This window comes from Tachyglossus aculeatus, chromosome 2 (genome assembly GCF_015852505.1).
Source record: "Tachyglossus aculeatus isolate mTacAcu1 chromosome 2, mTacAcu1.pri, whole genome shotgun sequence".
Classification (NCBI taxonomy): Eukaryota; Metazoa; Chordata; class Mammalia; order Monotremata; family Tachyglossidae; genus Tachyglossus; species Tachyglossus aculeatus.
Genome location: NC_052067.1, coordinates 39,528,089 through 39,554,024, shown reverse-complemented (window position 1 = coordinate 39,554,024; position 25,936 = coordinate 39,528,089). Strand labels below are relative to the sequence as shown.

Here is a 25,936-nt window from a genome sequence, read left to right as displayed (position 1 = left end):
ACAGCAGATCAGGGATTAGAACCCAGGTCCTCTGACTCCCAGACAGGTGCTCTTTCTGCTAGGCCATGCTGCTGTTAAGACATCCCTGCTAAGACTCAGTTTTCATAGAGACGATGCTCAAATTACTGGGAGCACAAGTGAATTATGTTCCTATCAAGGATGAAGAAGCTTCTGCTTTGGGTTCACTGAGGAAGCCCACGAAAGCTATTTCATTTTGATTTTATGACCAAGTCGATTGCTCCTTGTAAGCCAATGCAAGTCTGACTGAAGTTGTTGTTATTTTCTGGTCTCAGCCCCAGTCTTTATTCATTCACTAAGGGGGGAAAGGGATGGATGAAGAGAATCGAAAATTGGGGTAGACTATGGCTTCTACACACTGCAAATTTGAAATCACAACATGCTTTGAAGTTCAGGCTTAATGCAGAGATAAATGTTCTTTGAGTTGCCTGGGTTTCTGGTAAAGCATACATTTCTGGAGTGTGGTGGAAAATCTTCAGTCTATTTCAACCCACATTCATTTGTTGCCAACTTCTAGAAGAAAATGTACGAAAGGGAAAAACAATCTCTTTGTTATCAAAAAGAATATCACCCAAATTAGATCGTTCGAGAAGCAAAAGTTATAGTTCTTGCTGTTTCAGCCTTAGGCCATCTTAAAAATAAATCTGGAAGGCCATCTGTCAAATCTTCCTTTTATTAATGGAGTGAGGAGATGAAGAAGCCAAAGTAACATTACAATTATGAATTGAGCAAATCTGCTGTCTCTCCTGATCTCTGGTGAAATCCTCTTAGTGGCATTTTGTCCTTGGGCTTTGGGAAGGTCAGGAGATTTTATGCTCTAGGCTGATGTCCAGGAGTCCACTTGGGCTGAAGGATTCAGATGGCTTTTAAAAAATAGGAATTCAGTCCTTTTCAGAAGGGCTAGGGAGTCAGAAAGGCCTGGGTTCTAATCCCAGCTCCACCATTTACCTACTGTGTGTGGCTTTAGACAAGTCACCTAACTTCTCTGTGCTTCAGTTACCTCATCTGTAAAATGGGGAATAAAACTGTGAGCTCCTTGTGGGACATGGACTGTGTCCAGCCTGATTAGCCTGTATCTTGTCTCGGTGCTTAATACAGTGCCCGGCACATAGTAGGTACTTTAGGAACGCCATTAAAAAAATGCCAGAACCCCATTGGGCTTTAGTGAGCACATCTCCTGTTGGGACCCTTTGAGGGAGAGAGAAAAATCATCAGTCCTGGAGCAAGGTCACACTGAGTCACAAGCCGTCTCCATGATCGAGGTGGAAAAACAGCATGGCGTAGTATGAGGAGCAGCAAGTGCTAGTTAGTGGAACGAGAATGGGCTTAAAATTCAGAGGACCTGGGTTCTAATCCCAGCTCTGACAATTGCTGGCTAGGTGACCTTGGGCAAGTCACTTAACTTCTCTGGGCCTCAATTTCCTCAACTCTAAAATGGGGGTTAAGTCCTACTCCTTCCTACTTAGACTGTGAGCCCCTATGTGGGACAGGGACCATGTCCGACTTGATTAACTTGTATCTATCCCAGTGTTTAGAGCAGTGCTTTTCACATAGTATGTGCTTAACAAAGACCACAATAGTAATAATTATAATAATAGTAATTAATAATACCCGTAAATGGATAATATATCCAAAAGAAATACCTTTGAAGGATACAGTCTCTGAAAGGGAAGTTAAAAGCACCTTTTCCCTTGATCAAACCAGTGATAAACAATAAGCATTAGTGTGAAGATGAGGGAAAAACTGAAGCATTGTCTTTTATCCATAGTGGGCCAAAAGTGGTCTGTGACCTGTGGTTCTAAAGATAACAACATAATCAATTCTTCCTTCTGTCTAAGAAGATCGCTCGGAACAGGAAGTTTTATTTTTTAAGGGATGATCACAAAAACTGCTTCCTAAGGTTTTTTTGTGGCATCCTCCCTTGGCATAATCTTGGAATCCTCTACAGTCCTCTGGACTGTAAGCTCCTTGTGGGCAGGAAACATGTTGACTGATTCTGTTATATTGAACTCTCCAGGCACTTAGTATAATGCTCTGCACAGAGTAAGTGCTCAGTAAATAGGACTGATCAATTGAATGATTGATTGAATCGGTTATTTGCCCAAGAAATGGATTCCTGGTTCGTTTTTATGCTATAATTGGGGTGTGTGAAAGGAAAGTGTGAAATTGGTCTTCTGTCTTCGACACAAATTAATTGACTAGCTTTTGCTCCAGCCAGCTTCAGACACCCTTGGGTTGACATGACCTTTTTGACTAATCCTTTTAGCTGACTGAATGTCAGCGCGCAGTGATTAGTTCATGTTCTGACAGAAAGCAGTTCATCCAAGGCAAAAATTGCAGCATTATTGAAAAAGTGTTGAGAAATGTCATTTCAAAGCTGGGCCAGCAGAAACTTAAGATTGTCCAGGAAAGATTAATTGGGTTGATTATTAATTTGAAATTAAAGTCTCCTGTCTCATGTGCACTTACACAACCTCCCTTCCCGTAAGTTCATCCATTAGGGGAGTTTCTCCAACTACAACGTCTGACAAAACTTTCCTGGCTCACTGGAGCTCTGAGTGATTGAGACTGTTGCTCTCTGTAGTTTCTTGACTGGTCATGACTTCCACTGTCAAAGAGTCCTGCATGTAAAAAAAACCCCAAAACCTAGACTGTAAGATCGTCGTGGGCAGGGAACACAGAGAAGCAGCGTGGCTCAATGGAAAGAGCCCAGGCTTTGGAGTCAGAGGTCATGGGTTCAAACCCCAGCTCTGCCAGTTGTCAGCTGTGTGACATTGGGCAAGTCACTTAACTTCTCTGGGCTTCAGTTACCTCATCTGGAAAATGGGGATTAAGACTGTGAGCCCCCCGTGGGACAACCTGATCACCTTGTAACCTACCCAGCACTTAGAACAGTGCTTTGCACATAGTAAGCGCTTAACAAATGCCATTATTATTATTGTTATTATTTGTACCAACTCCGTTATATTGTTCTCTCCCAAGTGCCTAGTATGGTGTTCTGCACAAAGAAAATGCTCAATAAATACCATAGATTGATTTTTAAATGGTATTTGTTAAGCGCTTACTATGTGCCAGGCACTGTACTAACCACTGAAGTAGATACAAGATTATCAGGTTCAACACAAACCCTGTCCTACGAAGGGCTCAGTATTGTAATGCCCATTTTACAGATGTAATAACTGAAGCACAGAGAAGTTAAATGGTGAATTGCCCAAAGTCACACAACAGACAAGAGGCGGGGCCGGGATTAGAACCCAGGTCCCTGCCTTTTCCACTAGGCCATGCCACTTCTTGATTTCACAAGGTGCTCCACCATGTCCCACCTACTTACCTGTTACAATCCAGGGTCCGGCACCAAGCTGATTGATTGATTGACCCACTTCTAACCAGGCAAAGATACTCCTCTAAGCTATAAATGCCTCATGGGCAGGTAATGTGTCTACCCACTCTGTTATACTGTATTCTCCCAGGTGCTTAGTACAGTGCTCGGCACACAATAAAAACTCAGTAAATTTGACTGATCTGACAGTGGGAAATAAGTCAAGGCAATACTTTTAACAAAGCCAACTCCATTGCATTCTCTCCTGTATTGCTTGGCTATCGTCAGAGGCAAAAAAAAAGTGCTTTTCAGTTGGTCTTCTAAATTTATGGAGCCCCACATTTGAGGACGGGGGTATGTTTAGGAAAGGAGCTGGATTTAGCGGTCAGAGTGGGATTGGAGAGCCTGCAAGCTCAGTCCATGCTCTCCCCTACTCTCCTTCCCTCCCTTGCAACTAAGAAATCACTCACCTCCCTCTCTTCACTCAACTTGGGATAAGATTGTAAGCTCTTTGTGGGCAGAGATCATATCTAATAACTGTAATGTACCTTCCCAAGCTCTTAGTACAGTGTACAGTACTGGGCACACAGTAATTGTTCAATGAATACCACTGATTGATCAGTAAGGTACACTGCTGTTAGAGAAGCACCTTTATGTGGGATTGTGCCGTGCTTCCTAATAAGATAGGGGTTTTAAGGCATTTCCTAAAACTCCGAGTAATAGTCTCTAGATGATGGAATCTTCTCTCTAGATTTAGGAAATCTTTAAATTATTAGAACTCTTTATATGGCACTTTAATATGGTATTTGTTAAGCACTACTATGTGCCAGGCACTGTACTAAAGGCTGGGGTAGATACAAGCTACTCTGGTTGGACACAGTCCTTGACTTGCATGGGGCTCACAGTCCTAATCCCCATTTTACAGATGAGGTAACTGAGGCATAGAGAAGTGAAATGACTTGACCAAGGTCACACAGCAGACATGTGGAGGAGCTAGGATTAGAACTCAGGTCCTTCTGACTCCAAGGCCCTTGCCCTATCCACTAGGCCATAGAGAAGCAGCGTGGCTCAGTGGAAAGAGCACGGGCTTTGGAGTCAGAGGCCATGGGTTCAAATCCCGGCTCCGCCAATTGTCAGCGGTGTGACTTCGGGCAAGTCACTTAACTTCTCTGGGCCTCAGTGACCTCATCTGTAAAATGAGGATTAAGACTGTGAGCCCTCCATGGGACAACCTGATCAGCTTGTAACCTCCACAGCACTTAGAAGCTTAGAACAGTGCTTTGCACATAGTAAGTGCTTAATAAATGCCATTATTATTATTATTGTTATTTCTCTGCCTCTTGTTAGAAGAAGGCTTGCACCTTGCAGGGCCATTCCAATGGATGCATAACTTCAGGGGAGGAAAAAAGGGTGACAGAGCCAGGAAGATGGCAGGGATCCAAGAGTAGACCAAAGCCCTCCAGGGCAGGAGACAGCTAAATAGCAGCTGCTCCCCCACTGCCCAGCTTCAGAGCCCAAAGGGGAGATGTGGGATCACAATCAGGAAGGTCAACAGGTCTGCTAGTTCCATTGGACATGACTTCCCCACACTCTAGGGACCTGAGGAAAGGCAAAATGGGAGAGTAGTGTGAGAGCGTCAGCGTGGAGATGGAGGAGACTTTTTGTTTGGGGAAAAACTCAGAGCCCCACGGTCTTTTCCAGGGAATCTCCCCTTCCCACAGTTCCGGGAATGTCTTTGGGATAGCTGATTGGATGGCTTCTATGGCATCATAATTAGCATGACAGAATGATGTTACACATCATGTGGCGACACCACAAAACTGAGTAGCCCTAGGGTCCTTGGGAGGCTTAAACTACCTTGCCTATAATTCATGTTCATTGCCTGCCGTGCTCCTTTTTAGCCCCTCCCCTATACCTTGAAAATCAAAACATCATCCTGATAGAGCTTTTTAATCCCTGTAAAGAAACTCTGCATCCTTAATTCTCCCTTTGACTCACAGCGTAAATAAGCAAAACCTAGGAAGTCATCTTTGGCAGCTCCCAGGAAGAATTAATATAGAAAGGGAGGTTATATAACACTGTAATTTTAACAGGATAAAGCTGTTAAGAGTTACCATGGTAACACGGATGACAGCAATTGAGTTGTACAGGCATCTGGAAATATTTAGGGTTTATGATGGGACTGCAGGCAATACTAGAAGATTAGATTAGAAAAAAAACAAGATTGATATGAAGTTCAGAAACAACATAGTATTCTTTTATTAGAAAAGAAACATACAGATGCATCACATGAAGCCTGTGGAGCTATAGTATAGCAATTCCAGGCTTTGAAAGACTTCTAATAGGACTTGATTTTCAATGGGAGACCCATAAAGTCACATCAGAAGAGAATTCTGACCCATCGTGTTTAAGTCTAAGGGAGTTGTTGGGGAAGCGGGGAGGAAAAGGGGCGTAGAGGGGGGAATGTCAGTACCCACTTGCTAGTTCTGGTACTTCTTTTTAGAGGCCTGTAAAATAGATTCTCACCGTCAGGAATCCTGGGGGGTTCTAAACACACATTTCCAATTCTGTTTTCCTTTGCATAGACCTGAGTTTATAAAACACTCTTGATTTTTCTTAAGAACTTTTGCATTACTTATCTCATTTTATCCTCAGAGCATCCCAAATGAATTAGGGAAAGACAGATACTGTTCTGCCCATTTTACAGAAAAAGAAACTGAGGCCTAGATTGGTCAAAAGTCACACAGCGGGTCAGGAGAGGAGTTGGGACTAGAACTTCAAAGCACGGTCTACTTCCCTAAGGCCTTGTTGCTTTTTGGAGTTCTCGAGGGTATTACAAGCTTAGATTTGCCCCTGGAGCATTGGAGTTCTAAAAAATAAATGACATTTTCCCCAATTCCTTTGCCAGATAGGGCACTGTAATCAATAGGATCCTTCAGAGCCATTATTAGTGTGGCCTAGACTGTGAGCCCGCTGTTGGGTAGGGACCGTCTCTATATGTTGCCAACTTGTACTTCCCAAGCGCTTAGTACAGTGCTCTGCACACAGTAAGCGCTCAATAAATACAATTGAATGAATGAATGAATGGCCTAGTGAGTCAGGAGGAGCATAGGCCTGGGAATCAGAAGGAACTGGGTTCTAATCCCACCTCCACCACTTGTCTGCTGGGTGACCTTGGACAAGTCACTTCATAGCTCTGTGCCTCAGTTACCTCATCTGTAAAATGGAGGATAAGACTGTGAGCCCCATGTGGGAGAGGGACTATGTCCAACCCAATTAACTTATAATAAGGATAATGATGATGATATTTGCTAAGCACTTACTATGTGACAGGCACTGTAGTAATCGCTGGGGTGTGTACAGGTGAATTGTTGGACACAGTCCCTATCCCATATGGGGCTCATAATCTCAATCTTCATTTTACAGATGAGGTAACTGAGGCACAGAGAAGTAAAGTAACTTGCCCAAGGTCACACAGCAGACAAGTGAGAGAGCCAGGATTAGAACCCATGACCTTCTGACTCAGGCCTGTGCTCTATCCACTACACCTAGAACAGTGCTTGACACATAGTAAGTAGTAGTAATAATAATAATAATAGCATTTATTAAGTGCTCACTGTGTGCAAAGCACCATTCTAAGCGCTGGGGAGGTTACAAGGTGATCAGGTTGTCCCATGAGGGGCTCACAGTCTTCATCCCCATTTTACAGATGAGGGAACTGAGGCCCAGAGAAGGGAAGTGACTTGCCCAGAGTCACACAGCTGGCAATTGGCAGAGCCGGGATTCCATCACTACTATTATTAGCTTCCCTTGGCCTAATCCATGAGACCCAAAACCAGCTAAGGGAAGGTGCCCGAAATCGTTCGTACATTTAGAGTTTCTCAAATGTAGAAAAATTTTCCTTATCAAACTGTCCCATTGAGACGAGTGGGTATAGATCCCTTGCCCTGACCCAAGAAATTTTGAGAACTGGACAAACATATTCCCAGCTGGGAAAGCCACCCCTTGGTGGTAAGTTTTGCTTAGCTGGAATGATTTTGAAATAGATGTTGAGCTCCCCAAACATAATAATGAGAAGTATCTTTTCCCCCAGGGAGATCAGAAAACCTTTGGAGGTCATTTTCAATTAATCAATCCATCAGTGGTATTTTTTATGGCATTTATTAAGCACTTACTATGTGCAAAGCACTGTACTAAGCACTGGGAAGGTTACAAGGTGATCAGGTTGTCCCACAGGAGGCTCACCATTTTACAGATGAGGTAACTGAGGCATAGAGAAGTTAAGTGACTTGCCCAAAGTCAAACAGCTGACAAGTGGTGGAGCCGGAATTTGAACCCATTACCTCTGACTCCAAAGCCCGTGCTCTTTCCACTGAGCCATGCTGCTTCCCTATTAAACACAGTAGTGTTTATTGAACACTTACTGTGTGCAGAGCACTGTACTAAGCACTTGGTAGAGTATACTAGAGTAGACATGATCCCTGCCCTCAAGAAGCTTACATTCTAGTGGGGGGAAAAGAATCTCATTTCTTTTTTGGCATCAGATTGTATGCATCAGATTAACCCATTAGGAATTAGGGCTCTACTTTAACTATATTATCATTATCATCATCATCATCATCATTATATTTGTTAAGCAGTTACTATGTATCAAGACCTGGGGTAGACACAAGATAATCAGGTCTGACCCAGTCCCTGTCCTATAAGGGAGTCACAGTCAAAGTAGGAAGGAGAAGATGTATTTTAATCCCCATTTCCCAGATGAGGAAACTGAGGCACAGATAAGTTAAATGACTTGCCCAAGGTCACCCAGCAGGCAACTGGCAGAGTCAGGGTTAGAGTACAGGTCCTCTGACTTCCAGACTGGTTCTCTTTCCACTAGACCATGCTGCCTTGAGGATTACGGGAAAAATAAAATCCACAGACAAATCCAGTAGACCTAATTTTATTTGATCCTGGGGATGTCCCCAGTGATATTTCTCTGAAAATCCAAAAGGAATTTTCTAAACCAAAAAACAACCCATGGAGCCTACTGTCTGGGGAGGGAAAGAAGAGAGTGAAATTCAGAGTCTTGAATTCTGTTATTCCCTAATCCCCAAGGTCGACACCTCAGCCAGAAAGCTGCTTATCAAATACCGTTCAAAGAGACGGTTACATCCAAAACAACAGCAATAAAAACAAAATGTGAGGCTTCCGAAAATCCCTCCAAGCCTCTCATTACTGTGAATGATTCCAGAACTCTGTTTTCTTCTACCCATCCTCTGTGGAGTCTGTCAATAATTTATCCCCCAATTGCATGAACCTAATTTTTCCAAACAGAATTCTGTTGAATTGCATCTGTTTGACCCCACCCCACACATAAGCACCCAATAAATACTATCTATTGATGGATTGACTGAGGCCTTCCCTGATTAAGGCTTCTTGTCCCCTATCCACACTCTCTTCTTCATCACATTGCACTTGGATCAGTACTCTCTAAGCACTGTGATTTTCACCCCAAGCCCACAGCACTTATTTGCCTCCCCATCTGTAATTAATTTTCAAGTCTGTCTCCCCTTCTACAATGTAAGCTTCTTGTGGGCAGGGATCTTGTCTACCTATTTTATTGGATTACACTCTCCCAAGCACTTAGTACAGTGTGTGGCACAGTAAACACTCAATAAATACCCCTGATGGATTGATCGTGATAGATGAAGGCCAGTGGAGTGAATACCATAAATATATCTCTTTTTCTTGAAGGAGACTTTGGAAGCTGGAGCGGAGAAAGCTGCACGTACTGAAAGAGAGCAGGGCGAGGTACGTGTCACCAGTTTAAGAAAAGATTCATAGTTTAATATCTGAAGTAAAACCCCTTCCACTGATCCGCATGTTTTCCAAGTTATCAATATACAGGATAACAATCCACATGGTGACTTGACTATGAAACAGCCCTTCCTTGTCTTACGCTGTCGAGTCATCTCCGACCCATAGTGACTTCATGGAAACATCTCTCCCAGAACACCCCCCCTCCATCTGCGATCGTTCTGGTAGTGTATCCAGAGAGTTTTCCTGGTAAAAATACAGAAGTTTACCATTGCCTCCTTCAGTGCAGTAAACATGAGTCTCTGCCCTTGACTCTGTCCTGTGCCCCTGCTGCCCAGCACTAATGAGTTTTGACTTGTAGCAGATTGCCTTCCACTCACCCAAGCTAGGAATGAAATGGGTAGGCCTCTGCTTGACTCTCCCACCCATAGCCGAGACTGGTAAAGTACTGGAAACTTTCCAGGTGTGCTCCTGAGAGGGGAAAACAGCCCTTACTTGTGAGTAAAATGGATAGACTCTCTCATCAGTGGTCTATTTCAGATTTTTTTTTTTGGTACCAGAAGGATGCGACCATCAATATTTTAGAGCACCATACAATGTAGTTAAGGTGGAAGGTGGTATACTGTTATTTCTATTGACATTTAAAATGAAGAGAAAATACAGTGATGTGGTAGCACAAAGGCGCTGATGATTTCAATAGATTTGTTTGTCTGGCTTCTGAATGGCATCTTGAAACATAACTACCATTCATTTATCGTTATTTTCTAGTACTCATTACCCAGACCTACAGCTGGATTGGAAATGTTTTTCCTTTAACAAAGCATCAATTGAGCATGAAATCAGAGTATCAGAATGTGGTGAGGAACTCAGTATTTCAATGAAAGTACTTAAAATGCTATCTTGGTTTGATATTGGTGGTCGAGCCTTATCTAGTAGTAGCATTCCAGAGCTTAGAACAGAGCTTGGCACATTGTAAGCGCTTAACAAATCCCATCATTATTATGTATTGAGTGCCCACTTATATAAATGAAGAAGAGATGCATTCCCTGCCCACAATGAGTTTACGCTTTAACAAGGGAGACGCAGATAAACCCCTATTTTCAGTTGCATTTTATGTTATCTTATTTTGCTGAAGGCTTGCATTCCTTTTCCTAGGTTTTAGCTGATGATGTAGTTTTTTACAACTTACTGAATCTCTATAAAATTCACCAAATAATTTGCAATCTCCAGTTGAAGAGGTATTAAGGATAGCGCAAACTAGAATCCCAGTCCCAGAAATGGGGATTGAAGAAGAATTTAAAAGGGTCGTGATCAACCAATATAATCTTTTAAGATTGTGTACACTGAGGCCCTAATTGGGTGTTAGGTAGAACAGCAAATATTTGAGGAAGATTAGACTGGGGAGGAAGGATTGAGAGACACTGTATTGCCATGAATTGGTCTTTATGGACTCGCTTCTATTAGCCTCTTGTGCCTGACTGCTGATCGTTTCATTCTTAATGATCGTTTTGACTCTTTTCATGGGGCGGAAGCATTCTTGAAGTTGCTACAGAGCACTCAGAATTGTTCTAGGCGTTTCAGAGCATCGGCACCATCAAAGGGGCTAGAGATTGTTATCTTGGTCTCCGTCTGCTGGCTCCTTGACTAGACACCACTAACAATGAAACCAGCCAAGTTCAAAAACCATGCCTTTGTACTGTTTTCTGCTTCATAAAATAGCCAAGGCCAGCCCCCTTGAGTGATATGATTAGGTGCTTGCACACTTTCATGATTTGACGGGGCATCATTTTCCCACTATTTGAATATAATTAATCTTAATATCCTGATGGAAGGCTTGTTGTGTTCATGCTCTATTCAACAAAGAACCTCTGATGTTCTCTGACAAATTATTTACCTTTTCAAACTTAATTTATAGTGTTTTCTCAGGATGTAATTATCTTGATTGCACCAATTGCAACAGATATAAAATATCCAAAGCCCATGAAACCCAGTGGCAATATGGACCTCAAGATATTTTTGCAACAAATTAATTTTGAAAATTCATTATTGAACATTTCTTTCGCTGGTTCTAAATTTCTTGCCTTTTAATATCACTCCATAACTCTGGTCTCTCTGAATATGACCCTACTGACCATGAGCTCTGACCATGTTCTCTTAGAGAATGCATAAAGAGAAACTGTTGAGCAAGAAGTTTGTTTTGTATCTGCTTCGTTCAAAGTTGACTGCAGAAAAGATTGACATGCTGCAGCCTGTAACAACGCAGAGTTGTAAGAATGACTGCAGAAAAGATTTATTCTTACAACTCTACGTTGTTACAGGCTGCAGCATGTCAGTAGAATGTATTGCTCATGGGTTTCAAGGCACTTCACCAGTTCTCTCACTCTTACTTATCCATGCTCTTCTCTCAATCAATCAATCAATCAACCAATCGTATTTATTGAGCACTTACTGTGTGCAGAGCACTATACTAAGTGCGTGGGAAGTACAAGTTGGCAACATATAGAGACAGTCCCTACCCAACAGTGGGCTCACAGTCTCTCACTACACCCCAACTCATATTCTTTATTCCTCTCAAGCCAAGCTATTCACTCACCCTCTCTTTTCCAACCTCCAAATCTTTGTTCACACCCTATTTATGCCTATCCTCCACACTTTTGTATATACGTGTATATATAATGTATATAAGCAGCGTGGCTCAGTGGAAAGAGCACGGGCTTGGGAGCCCAGAGTTCATGGGTTCTAATCCCGACTCTGCCACTTGTCAGCTGTGTGAATTTGGGCAAGTCAAATAACTTCTCTGTGCCACAGTTACCTCATCTGTTAAATGGGGATTAAGACTGTGAGCCCCATGTGGAACAACCTGATCACCTTGTATCCCCCCACAGCGCTTAGAACAGTGCTTTGCACATAGTAAATGCTTAACAAATGCCATCATCATCATTATATATTTGTTCAACCTTAGCTTCACAGTTTGTCTACTGTATGACCTTGGACAACTCACTTAACTTCTCTGTGCCTCAGTTAGCTCATCTGTAAAATGGGAATTAAGACTGTGAGCCCCATGTGGGACAACCTGATTACCTTGTATCTACCCCAGGGCTTAATACAGTGCCTGGCATATAGTAAGTGCTTAACAAATACCATTTTTAAAAATTCACCTCTACTACTCCATTTTTAAATATTTTTATGTCTGTCTTCCCTGTTAAGTTGTAAACTCCTTGTGGACAGGGTACATAACACTTCTGGGTTTTGTACTTCCCAAGTGCTTAGAAGAGTGCATTGCACCTAGAGAGTCTTCAATAAATATTACAACTACTACTCCTACCTGAACTCTCTTTCCTTTCAGGCCTTTTGGAAACCACATCACCTCCAGGATGTCTTCCCCTGGAATTTCTTTTCCCCAAATTATATATCTCAACAACCATCCCAACATTTCTGCAATGACTATGCATTTTTGCACTTTCACCCATCTATAGTAGCTCTGTACATATTGACTTACCTTCCCTTCTATTTAAGCTCTTACTCACTGACATATTCATTTTCCTTCGTCGTCTTCTATCTGTAAATTGCTTTGTGCCTTTTTCCCTTGCTAGACTATAAACTCCTTAAAGGCAGGAATCATGTCTTCTCTCTCTCATTTTTTCCCAAGTCCTAAATAAAGTCCTCTGTGAAACTGAGCTCTCAGTGAATGCTACTGATTGATTCTGATACATGATTAATGAGTTTTCATATTCCATGTTTTAGACTGGATAGTTGTAGAATTAGTATTTTCCTTCATAATGGGATCAAATGAGCAGAACAAATCCAATAAATAGAAATTGAATGCTGATCCTAATCATATCAGATAGCTGGATCAATAATTGGAGCATTTGTGGGGAATATGCTGTATAAAATCAATCTCACATTCTGCCTCCTCTCCCCAGCTTTCCCACTCAGTGGGAGCCATTTTGAATGTTAGACTCCCCTAAAGTCAAAGCTTCTGAAACTGATGTCGTTCGATCTGACACCTTTAAAGACTTAACTCAAGATACATTTTAAGCCACTGAAATTCTATCTATCCTCCCCTCATTTCATTCTCTTGAGCTTCTTTCAGATACCACTCACCCTTTCTTCATCAGACTACTTGTGTCCTCCAAAGCAGATTTTTCATATTCTCCCTCCTTTCCCCTCTCTATAATGAAGAGGGAAGAAGGATGTTAAAACTCATTAGGATCCCCTGCTAGCTAACATATGGTTCTGTAGAGTCTTGTTGCTTCTAGGAGCACGAATCTTACCCACACCCCCTGCAGAAGATACCCTAAGAGAATGAAGTGTCGAATCCTTTTCAGAGTGAGAAACTTAATGCAGGGATATTTCCAAGAAAGAGAGTTTGCATTAACCCCCAAAAGCCTTTAAAAATCTGATTTTGTAAGCGAGGACATGTTCTCATTTCACACTAAGCCAGAAGATGGCAAAAGGAATGACTCATTCTAGTGAATGAGTCCTGATACCTTTTTATGGTGTTTGTTAAGTGCTTACTATGTGCCAGGCTCTGTATTATGTGCTGGGGTAGATACAAGCTAATCAGGTTGGATGCAGTCCATGTCCCATGTGGGGCTCAGAGTCTTAATAATAATGGTATTTGTTAAACACTTACTATGTGTCAAGCACTGTCCTAAACTCTGGGATATATACAAGCTAATCAGGTTGGACATCATTCTTGTCCCACATGGGACTCACAGTCTTAATCCCCATTTTACAGATGAGGTAACTGCGGCACGGAGAAATTAAGTGATTTGCCCAAGGCCACTCAGCAGACAAGTAGTGGAGCCGAGATTAAAACCCCCACATTTTACAGATGAGTTAACTGAGACACAGAGAAATTAAGGGACTTGCTCAACAACACAGAAGCAGCGTGGCTCAGTGGAAAGAGCACGGGCTTTCGAGTCAGAGGTCATGGGTTCAAATTCCTGCTCCGCCAATTGTCAGCTGTGTGACTTTGGGTAAGTCACTTAACTTCTCTGTGCCTCAGTTACCTCATCTGTGAAATGGGGATTAAGACTGTGAGCTCCCCGTGGGACAACCTGATCAACTTGTAACCTCCCGGACACTTAGAACAGTGCTTTGCACATAGTAAGCACTTAATGCCATCATCATTATTATTATTATTAACACACAGCAGACAAGTGGAGGAGCTGTAATTAGAATCTTCTAGACACCCCTCTAAGGCCTTGAGTGAGACCCACCTGCAGATTTCCAGCATGCACTCTGTCTGTTCTTGTTCATAGGCGGTGTCTACTACTGACTCTGGAGTGATGCCTGGGACCGATGGAGCCACAGAGTCAGCAGCTGAAGCGGCCCCCATTTCTGTTCCCGTGGATGAAGCAGACAGAGGGCCCGTGGCCGGAAGCGAAGGGGCCAGTTTGTTCGAGGCCAAAGGCACTCCTGACACTGTGGATGTTGGCGGGGAAGATAGATCTTCTCCAGAAGATAAGGGAATAGAGGTGCCTCAGGTACTCAATCTTAGAGGGGTGACTTCAGGAGGGGGCGGGGGGTCAAAATGGAGTTCTCTATATGGGAAATGGGGGGAAGTGACCAGCTTGACTGAGTCCTCATTTCAAAGAGAGAAGCCCAAGCTTTTACTCGACCACTCATTTATTTTATTTGAAAGCTCCTCTCACAATCTGCCATCTATAAAAGCAAAAGGAATTACTCATTAATCCTGTGGAAGTAGCCACATAATAGCCACAAAGGCATACCAACCCACACTGTTAGTGGGAGAATTAGTGACCATCAAGGATTAACTTAAATAGTCTGGGAAGCCAAAGAGGCCCTTCCCAAAACTCCAAACCCCAAACACTTGAATTCATCTCCACTGATCCTCTACTGGTTATTGAAATTTAGGCTGCAGCCCTACTAAATCACAGCAGACTTAGGAAGGTTGAAATTCCAAGAAACATCGAAAATATCTTCCGCCAAGTGAATCTGCCCTTTTTACTTTGGCAGGGATTGAGGAAAGAGAGAAAATTTTTTTTGTGTCTCACACAATTTCAGATCATTTTACCGCCTTTCATCAGCTGTTCTCCAGTGCCATTTGAAGCCTGGAATTTCATTATCTAAAATGTAGGCAGAAACTATTTCAACTGCTAAATAAATTTCAGAGAGAAGGATTTGTGAGAACAGAACTGGTAGAATCTGTATTCTTTTCTTATTCTTCCTGGTTAGAATAACATTTTTTTGAAAAATTTTTAAAGAAAAATGAGAGCATTTCTTTTTCTCTCCTAGGCTAAAGACAGGGTCTAGGGTCTGACTGGAAACCTGAGATTCTGGTTCTGAATGCAAAACTTTCTCCTTGTTCTTGGCTCTTTTCTCAGAAGTGGCATCTATGTCTGCTGGGTCTCTACCTCTACCTTGCCTGCTATGTAACCTTGGGGAAGGCACTTAACTGCTCTGCTCCCCAGTTTCTTCATGTATAAAGTGGGAATTAAATCCCTGTTCTCTCCTTTGAACTGTGACCCTCATGTGGAAAAACAGCTGGGTCTGATGTGATTGTATTGTGTGATGATGATGATGATGGCATTTGTTAAGAGCTTACTATGTGCCAGGCACTGTACTAAGTGGGATGTTCTGGGATGGAAACAAGCAAATCAAGTTGGACATAGTCCCCGTCCCATGTGGGGCTCACAGTTTCAAGTGATCGGCACATAGTAAGTGCTTAACAAATACCATCATTACTATTACTATTATTATCCCCATTTTACAGATGAGACAGCTGAGGCACAGAGAGGTGAAGTGACTTGCCCAAGGTCACACAGCAGAGATGTGACAGAGCAAGGGATTAGAACCCATGACCTTCTGACTTTCAGGCTTGTGCTCTCTCCACTATGCCATGCTGCTTCTGTATCTGCCCCGGTGCTCAGCACAGTGCTTGGCACATATTAAGGGGATAATAAATAAAACCCCCCAAATCCAGAGCATTTCCCCTGCAAACCCTTGACCCAACCCACTTGCTCCAGAGCTGTTGAGTTCCAATGCTAATAATAGTAATGATTGTGTTATTTTCAAGAGTTTACCATGTCCTAAGCACTGTACTAAGCCCTGGGGTAGATATAAGATAATCACGTCAGACAAAGTCCCAGTCCCACATGGGTCTCACAGTCCCATGAGAGAGGAAGCGAGAACAGGTAGAACAGGTGTTGAACTACATTTTACAGTTGAGGGAATGGAGGCACAGAGAAGTTAAGTGACTTTCCCAAGGTCACACAGCAGGTTGAGTCAGGATTTTAATCTAGATCCTACAACTCCTGGCCTGTTTCCACTGGGCCAGCCTGCTTCCCCTCCCACGTTCACAGGCCTTGATTCCTTTGGTTGGAGGTCTTGCAGACTTTTTACAGCTGCTGCCCTTTTGCCACCCCTGAGGTGAACCTTAAAGTAACTGGCTCAGTTACTCAGTGTGGAACGCTTAGTACAGTGCACTGCACACAGTAAGCGCTCAATAAATACGATTGAATGAAAGGGAAGGGAGGGAAGGAGGAAGAGGAAGCTCAGCAGTACCTTCCGATGAACAGCACCAACTCCATCAGAGCCCTCTAAGTGCTTAGTACAGTGCTCTGCACACAGTAAGCGCTCAATAAATACAACTGAATGAATGAATGAACTATACTGCCCTTCTTGCCACTCCCACCCGGAGAAGATTTAAAGTCTTTCTTGTTATAGCAACTCTGACACACACACATGCAGACTCACATGTCTGCAGATGGGCAGAAGAGGTACTCTAGCCTAGAACTGGTGGGATTTGGGTCTGTTGAATGACTCCATTTAGGTGGTTAATATAAGGTGACTATCCTTTTATATGGAGAGATTAATTCCATATTTGTTAGGGGTGCGGAGGATTTTTTTTTAAATGTCATTCCCCCATTCACAAATAGAGACATTCCAAGCTCAGTCTTCCACATAACCCACATAGATCTACCTCAATCAATGAATCAATCAAATACATTTATTGAGTGCTTCACTATGTGCTGAGCACTGTTCTAAGCATTTGGGAGAGTACAACAGAATTAACAGATATGTTCCCTGCCCATAATGCGCTTACAGTCTAGAGAGGGAGACAGGCATTAATATGAATAAATAAGTTATTTATAATCCACAGAAACAGGTGCAAACACTCTTCATAGAAGGGGGAAGTGATTTTTCTAGCATTGACTTGGATAGGCAAAGTTTCCTAGAATTTAACTTGTCTGTGTCCTTCATGCCAAGACATATTTCCTTCAGGCCCCCAGACTTGGTCTAGTTGTCAGAGGAGATATACACTGTTTGGGAAAAATGCCTTCCAGTTGATAATGCTTTCCCCTCATGGATTCTGAGATCTTCTTCCATTTTCCCCATTTCGGGTTCATTACTAAGGAAATGTGTCCTAATGAACAAAACCCTCTCTCCCCAGGAAAAAGTCATCCCATCGGTCATTATAGAGCCAGCATCCAACCACGAAGGGGAGGAAGACCATGACATGAGTCCAGGTGGAGAATCGAAGAAGGGGATGGAAGACGTGACCCTCCAGGGTGACACAAGTGACCGTTCTGTGGATGTCACTGAGCAGAAAACATTGGAGGATACTCAGGCTGCCCCATCAGATGGTGCTGGCCACTCCATATTGGCAAGCGATACATCAGCGGAATTACCTCCTGGCTTTCTCTATAAGGTCTTTCCCTTGCTCCTTCCTTCCTGTCTTCTTTCTTTCCTTCAAGTCTTCCTTTCTCCCTTCCTTCCTTCCTTTCTTCCTTCCTTCCCTCCTAGTTTCCTGCCTTCCTTTCTTTCTCATTCCTTCCTTCTTGCCTTTTCTTCCTGCTTTTCTCTCCCTTCCTTTCTTCCTTCCTTCTTTCCTTCCTGTCCTCCTTCCCTTCCTTGCTGCCTTCATTGCTTACTGCCTGACTTCCATCTTCTTTCTTGCCTTTCTTTCTTGTTCATTCCTTCTTTCCTGCCTTCTTGCCTCCTTCCTTCCTTCCTCATTTTTTCCTTCATAAGTCCTTCTTTCTGTCTTTCCTACCTGCTTAATATCCTTCCTTCCTCCGTCCTTCTTGCTTTCCTTCTTATCCTTAGCAAAGCCCTTGGCTTTATTGTGTTTATTTCTCATTTTGATTTCCTCACCCCTGCATCTCCTTCTCCTTTTCTTGATATTTCCTCTATTGTAACCTGCTGCGTGTTATGATTCTAGTGCTGGCATGGTGCGAAATAACTGGGAGAATGACTAAATGAATGATCTGGGTGGGGAAATAATTGCTCCGCTTTGACCCTTCACTGTCTGGAGGAACAGATAGTCTTTGCAGGCAACCGAAGCCCAGCTAGTTCTGCTAGGATATGGTCCAAAGCTGTGCACCAGGGAAATCTCACATGGTTGTTATCACCTTGTCCAAGACACAGCCTGCACTTGAATTAAAAACTCTTTTTTCTATCATTTTGTATGCTGTATCCAAACAACCTAGCATTTATTTATTCATATTTATGTCTGTCTCCCCCTCTATAATAATAATAATAGTGATAGCATTTATTAAGCACTTACTATGTGCAAAGCACTGTTCTAAGCACTCTATTCTGTAAGCTCGTTATGGGCAGGGAACGTGTCTGCTAATTCTGTTCTACTGTACTCTCCCAAGTGTTCAGTAAAGTGTTCCGCACATAGAAAGCGCTCAATAATAATAATAATTCTGGTATTTGTTAAGCCCTTACTATGTGCCAAGCACTGTTCTAAGTGCTGAGGTAGATACAAGGTAACAGTTTGTCCCACAAGGGGCTCACAATCTTAATCCCCATTTTCCAGATGAGATAACTGAGCTACAGAGAAGTGAAATGACTTGTACAAGGTCACACAGCAGACAAGATGTGGAGCCAGGATTAGAAATCCTCTGACTCCCAAGCCTGTGCTCTTGATACTAGGCCATGCTGCTGGATTGACTGAAGTTCCATGATTCCACAGTAATGTCCCAACCCAAATGCACAGTGAATCCATATGTTATGACAGAATTGAGTTCAGTCCTTAGAGGTGACTGAAACAGAGCATATGATTGAGCACAGCGAAAAATCCTCAATAGGCTTCCCTACCATCGGCTTCACAGACTCTATGATTGTGTTACAGGTGGAAAGATTTGACTCTCTCCCAATTTGGGGGTGCTTGGATGCATGTTATCAAGGATTTCACTGAAAGTTTCTGAGTTCTGTTTTTTTTCCCTGCTTTTCTTCTGGACATGATCCACATCTTTTAAAATGTCTTTTACAGGTTGAAACGCTGCATGATTTTGAGGCTGCTAATTCTGACGAGCTTAATTTGAAAAGAGGAGATGTGGTCCTGGTCATCCCTACTGAGACAGAGGCAGATCAGGTAAGGCTATAGGATAGTGCACTTCATAGGGTAATCTTTTCACTGCTCTGAAGATAACAGTTTTCATTACAACGCCCTCCAAAATACAACTGGCCATGGTTCTTCCTCTCCTCCTCATTCCTTCCTTCCTTCCTGCATCTGTCCATCTATCCTTCTTTCATACCTGCTTTAAATCCTTCCTCCCTCCATCCTGCTTTCCTTCTTACTCCTCCTCATTGAAGCCCTTGTCCTTATTGTGTTCATTTCTCACTTTGACCTGTACGAAGATAATAAGCTTTCATACAGCATCCCAAAAATACAGTTGGCTGTGGTTCCCAGAAGGAGCACATCCCTTGTCAGCATATATGACTTTTGTAGTCTGAATCTACCCAGCAAATTATTTGGGAGACCCAGGCCAAAAAACATACATTTTCATCTCAGTTACCTGGATATTTCCAACCAGGTGGGGTTTTCTTGGTCAGAAATATCCAGAAGGGTTTTCTTGGACAGAAATATCTAGCTAATTTGGACCAAAGTGATCTTGGTGACTGAATCATCCTGGTAATTTGGGGGCAAATAACCCAACCTGCATCTTTTCACGACTTCAAGATGGAATTTCTTTCACCCTTCCTTAGATGCAGTGACCAGAACTGCACCCCAAATTCCTGGTGTGCAAATTCCATGATTTTATGTGGTGGCCATTCAGGAATTTTGTTTGAGCTCAGTGAAGAATTTTCATCTTGAATTTGCTCCTTTTTCTGTGCATGGAATTGTGCTGTGGAGCCTTAAGTAAGGTGGTCTGGGTGGATAATTCCTAAATATTGTTGGTGGGAAATCTGGTTCAAGAAATAACTTAATTAGTCCTATAATCTTTGAGGATCAGTTGAACCTAAAGCCCATGTCTTCGCTAGCAAAGTGAAGTACTGAAACACTTCCAGATCATTCAGGCTAAAATCCACCCTTCTGTCTCAATTATCTGAGTGTTTCAGGCCAAAATGATTGGGAGAGGTTTTGTGATCTGAATTTCCTGGACAGTTTTCCCAATTCTCCACTTCACTGCCACGGGCCTGGGAGTCAGAAGGTCACAGGTTCTAATCCCGGCTCCTCCACATATCGGCTGTGTGACCTTGGGCAAGTCACTCCACTTCTCTAGGCCTCAGCTACCTCAGCTGTAAAATGAGGATTAAGAGTGTGAGCTCTAGGTGGGACAAGGACTGTGTCCAACCTGACGACCTTGTATCTATCCCAGTGCTTAGAACAGTGCTTGCCACACAGTAAGTACTTAACAAGTACTATTATTATTATTATCATTATTATTATTATTATTCTGTAGACCTGGCCTCAGCACTGTACACCTCACAGATGACTTTAAGGCAGGTTGGTGCCCCATTTTAAACTGATGGTCTCCACTAGATCATCAGCTCCTTGAGGGCAGATATCGAGTTTACCAACCTGTTGTATTATACTCTCCCAAGAACTCAGCACAGTGCTCTTTACACAGTAAGTGTGCAGATTGCTTAATTGGTATGTAAAATACCAAGAACAGAGTTTTCCTCAGCATTGAGGAGACAGATTCCATGAGAAAATGTACACAGAAGCTTTCAGGTTTGCGATATTCACGCTTATGTTCATAGATAGCGAAGCTCAGTACAGCCCATTTCTGTTGGAAGATTTGCTGTTTCTCATTTGAGAAACAAAATAAAACTCCCTTTCCTAATCTGGCCTGGGATGCTTATTCTTTTTTTAAATAGTATTTGCTAAGTGTTCACTAAGTGTCAAATGCTGCTCTAAGCGTTGGGGTAGATAGAAGTTAATTAGAGTGGACAAAGTCCCTGTCCCACATGGGGCTCACAGTCTAAGTAGGAGGAAGAACAGAGGCACAGAGAAGTTAAGTGTCTTGCCCAAGATCACACAGTAAGCAATTGGCAGACGAGTGATTAGAACCCAGGTCCTCTGATTCCCAGGCCCGTGCCCTTTCCACTAGGCCATGCTGCTGCTTCCACTGACTTTGTGAATGTGGAATTTATATTCTCGATTATTTTCGTCCTTCTTGGTGCTGGTAAGGAAATCAGATCTTATGGTCTATATATGTGTTTTTGGCAACTTTGGAGTTAACATCCGCAGTGTGGCCTATTGGATAGACCACAGGCCTGGGAGTCAAAAGAACCTGGGTTCTAATTCCAGCTATACTGCTTGTCTGCTGTGTGACCTTGGGCAAGTCATTTAACTTCTCTGTGCCTCATCTGTAAAATGGAGATTAAGATTGTGCCCCATGTAGTATATAGATTGTGTCCAACCTGATTATCTTGTAATTACCCCAGTGCTTAGTATAGTGCTTGGCATATAGGAAGTGCTCAACAAATGTCATAAAAAAACAACAAAAAAATATTTTATTCCACATACAGGCCTGTCCTTCATGTATTATAACATCATCATTGCTGAATAGTGTTTGTCATCAGCAAGGAGGTTATCCGTTATTAGAGTGAGCTTTTTATCTGCGAAGCTCTTTATTCCTTCTGCGGAATTGGCCTGTCTAAAGTCTTATACTAGTCTGCTTGGTTGCCTCAATTTATATTCTAAGATCATATCAAACAAGAGCACATTAGGCTTATTTATATCCCGGGGCTCCATCATTTCTAATGTGCTGTATTTGAACTGGACTGGTTATTGGAGAAGATTAGATCTCAGCCTACCCTATCCCAAGTGAGATCGCTATCCTTTTAAGATTCATGAATAACTACTCTTCATGGCTTCTTCGGCAGATATTTCACACACGAGCTTTCTCTGGCTTCGATCATAACTGAACTCCTGTGTCCCTTGAATTCTCAACTGAATTTATTTCATGAGAGAAGCGGTGTTGCTAGTGGATAGAGCATGGGGCTGGGAGTCAAAAGGATCTTGATTCCAATCCCAATTCCTCCATTTGTCTGCTGTATAACCCTGGGCAAATCACTTCACTTCTCTGTGCCTCAGTTCCCTCATCTGTAAAATATTCATTAGGAGTGTGAGCCCCATGTGAGACAAGGGACTGTGTCCAACCCAATTAGCTTGTATCTATCACAGCAGTTAGTACAGTGCCTGGCACATAGTAAGCACTTAAAAAATATCACATTTTTTCGAAAATATTTTGATGGGGGATGTGAGATTGGGTCAAGACTTGTTCTCTTCTGTCAAGCCGGAAATGGCCGCATATGGTGGCGTCTGCCTTGTTCAATAATGATAATAATGTCAAGTGCTTACCATGTGCCAAACATTGTACTAAGCACTGGGGTAGATACAAGATCATCAGACCAGACACAGTCCCAGTCCTACAATGGGGCTCACAGCCTAAGCAGGAGGGAGAACTGATTCAAAATCCCCAGATGAAGAACTGAGACTAGGAGAAGTTGACTTGAAATGACCATAGGAGTAGACAGGGACTAGCCGAAAGAGCCCTCTAGGAGCTGGGCCTCTCCAGTGTTTAGAATTCAGCTCTCCTCAGGCCATCTTTATTTACCCACCAGTGCTCTCCATGACCCAATGAGTGTTGGATCTTCAGTGTCATTACATCAATTAAGCCCTACACTCCCAAGCCCATTTTGGATGAAACATTGACAGTCACCTGTCTACATGTTTTGTTTTATTGTCTGTCTCCCCCTTCTAGACTGAGACAATCCTTTACCCCTCTAGCCTGGGTCCTGGCAGCCAGCTAATGAGCATCTTCCTACTAATTCCAAAGAAAAGGACAGGGTTTTGTTTCCCGGAGAAGAAGGGAGAGAGGCCTAGAGAAAAGAATACAGGCCTGGGGGTCAGAAGACCTGAGTTCTAATCCTTTGTCTGCTGTGTGACTTTGAACAAGTCACTTGACTTCTCTGTACTTCAGCTTCCTCATCTGAAAAATGGGGATTAAATCCTACTCCCTCCTATTTAGACTGAACCCCACATGAGACAGGAACTGTGTTCAACCTATCTTGCATGTACCCCAGAGCTTAGTACAGTGCTTGGCATAAAGTAAGCACTTAAAAAGAACCGTACTAGAAATTAAAAAAAAACATACTGGGAATTGTGGTTCTCTGGGTGAGAATCAGGGCTCTGGGTGAGAATCAGGGGAGTGGGAAGGCAGAATGGTCAGGTAGCGGAGGAGCGGAGTAAAGTTTCCTTAATATGATGGTCCGGGGGATGGATCAGGGATAAGGAGGTGGGGGGGGGGGGGAACAGAAATGTTTCACCTGAGCGTTGTGTCCTTTTCCTTGCAGGATGCCGGGTGGCTGATAGGAGTGAAGGAGTCCGACTGGATCCAATTCAGGGACATTGCAGCCTACAAGGGCCTTTTCCCCGAGAATTTCACCCGACGCCTGGACTAGCTCTCGGCTTGGGCAAGGCGATCTGACAGGAAGTTCGGTCAAAGATTTCCAGACCCTCTGGGAAACCCGGGTGCCCCCTTTTCTAGACACCCTGTTAACAGTTTTACAGACTGTTGCCAGACTGTTGGAGAAACATTTCTGAAGGAGCATGTAGTGCAGAAATAGAGAAGGAACAGGCAGCATTGAAGAAGTAGGCTAGCCTCTTCTGAAAGAAAACAGAAAAAAAAATATTCCTATGTGTTCGCCCGTGTGCGGCAACAGGTTTGTTTGTGCTTTGTCAGAGCTGTGGTGAAACTTGTACTTAACCCTTCCCCACAATGTCTAAATTAGCCTCCTCAAACCAGAACCTTAATTTCTCTGCACTGAGTGTATTGTATTGAGTTGCAGCACTGCAGGATGAATAATATATAGTAGTGACTTCTCTCTCTCTCTCTCCCCTCCCTCTCTCATGTTTTGTTTTACTCTGTGCCTGACCTTTTTTCTTCTCCCTCTATCCCATTTGTTCTCTCTTTTTCTCTTCCCTCTTCTGTGTTCAAAAACAAAACGGCTGCAGATGTTTTCAGTGTTCTTTTCAGAAATCTATATAACCCGCACATGTCCTGTTTCCCGCCTCCCTCACATCAGGATATATGTGTATGCTCATGGCTGCATAGGCATATTCAAAGCCTTTACCCTTCATTAGAGTTCTTTGCCCCTAGAGGGATTGATCCAGGAATTGCTCTTTCCCTGTCTGGCATTATAGTACGTAGTTTTGTCTCTGAGCAAAACTAGCTGCTCCGTTGCCAAAATGTTAGACAGTATCTGTGTTTGTAATGTGGAACCTTCATTTGACGGCAATTGACAGCAATCGAAAGCTGCTAAAACCTGGGGAAGGCACAGGTCAAGAGCGCCAAGACATCCGGCTTTGGGAGTTAGAGACGAGCTAGTCCGGATGGAGTGGAGAATGTTATTCTAGTCTTTTTTATTTCATTGGCTGGATGAGTGGAAACAAACCCACAAAGACTCTATTAAAAAAGAAAGCCCCCATATATTTTCACCCTATTTATGCAGCTCACCTTCACAGATTCTTAAAAATAAGATATATGATGTATTCCGTATCAAGAAGTCATCTGTAACGATTATGTTTTTCAGTGTTAAATCATTATGAATAAACCTCTGATCATCTCCAGAAAACGGCCTAGTTCCTTCAAAGGAGTGTTTTTCCAGTAACACTCTCCGTAGCCTTCCTACCAGTATATAAAATGTGGTGGATATTTGGGGAAATTTCTCCCCTGAGGGGAACTGTACTCCCAGGTTACTTCAGTCGATTGAGTCCTTACTGGTCTCTGAGCCCCTTGGGCAGATTGGAGACCCCAAGTTCCTGTATCACTGAAAATCAGTTTTTATTGCTTTCATAATCAGCAGTTCCTCCTCACAGCCTCATTTCTTGCTCGCATTTCCTTTCTAGCATTTTTATGTTGACAGCCCTATAATATATATTATCCTGGTGGCTCTATAATATATATTATAACAGAAGCCAAGTTAAATGAGTAGATGACATGAATTGGGGAAGTCGTGTGTTGGCTGGCTGACTGACTGCTGAAGATGACTCTTAGCTGAAGCTTGACAGGACTTTCTTTAATACCTCTGTGATTTAATACCTCTTGTATGAATCTAATAAGATTCTGCTGGGATTCATGTTAATCAACAATCTGTGTTTGCTAGCTACTTATTTTGTATACTTTTTTGATGAATGAGCTGAAGCCACCCTGGCAAGTTACTGACTAATGTCACCTGGTATCCGTTATTGGTTATAAATTCCTCGAAGGACTGATTTATGGAAGAACTAAAGAATCCCAGATGCTGATTCTGGGAAAAGATAATGACATACTTCAACATCAGAATGCAATTTCCAATTCTGCCTCAAACCAATCCGGGAGATTTATGCGAGAACAGAGGCCTTAAAAGACAGGATTGAATAATTAGCTAGAATAACAGAGAACTGCTTTGGAGTGAGGTGTACAGAATTCACTTTCCTACTCCTCTCCGTCTTTCAGAGACTTTCCGATCTACAAGGTGGCCGTCTGTCCAGGTGAGTACTTTTCCAAGAGAAGGCAACCATTCTTGGATGAACTGAGCAGA

General features: G+C 42.8%; 1 protein-coding gene across 2 annotated transcripts in view; it reads left to right on the top strand.

The window, feature by feature from the left end:
* AMPH (amphiphysin) overlaps positions 1–24,988 on the top strand; it is a 157,613-nt gene extending 132,625 nt beyond the window's left edge. Inside the window, exons 17-21 of one of the 2 annotated variants that reach the window (XM_038768068.1) lie at positions 9,077–9,133; positions 14,407–14,631; positions 17,562–17,774; positions 19,392–19,493; positions 23,708–24,988. In XM_038768068.1, coding sequence (XP_038623996.1) covers positions 9,077–9,133; positions 14,407–14,631; positions 17,562–17,774; positions 19,392–19,493; positions 23,708–23,815 — 705 coding nt within the window. In that variant the 3' untranslated portion in view covers positions 23,816–24,988. Of the gene's footprint in view, positions 1–9,076; positions 9,134–14,406; positions 14,632–17,561; positions 17,820–19,391; positions 19,494–23,707 lie in introns of both variants that reach the window. The other variant, XM_038768066.1, reaches the window with a different exon arrangement.
* The last annotated feature ends 948 nt before the right edge of the window (positions 24,989–25,936 follow it).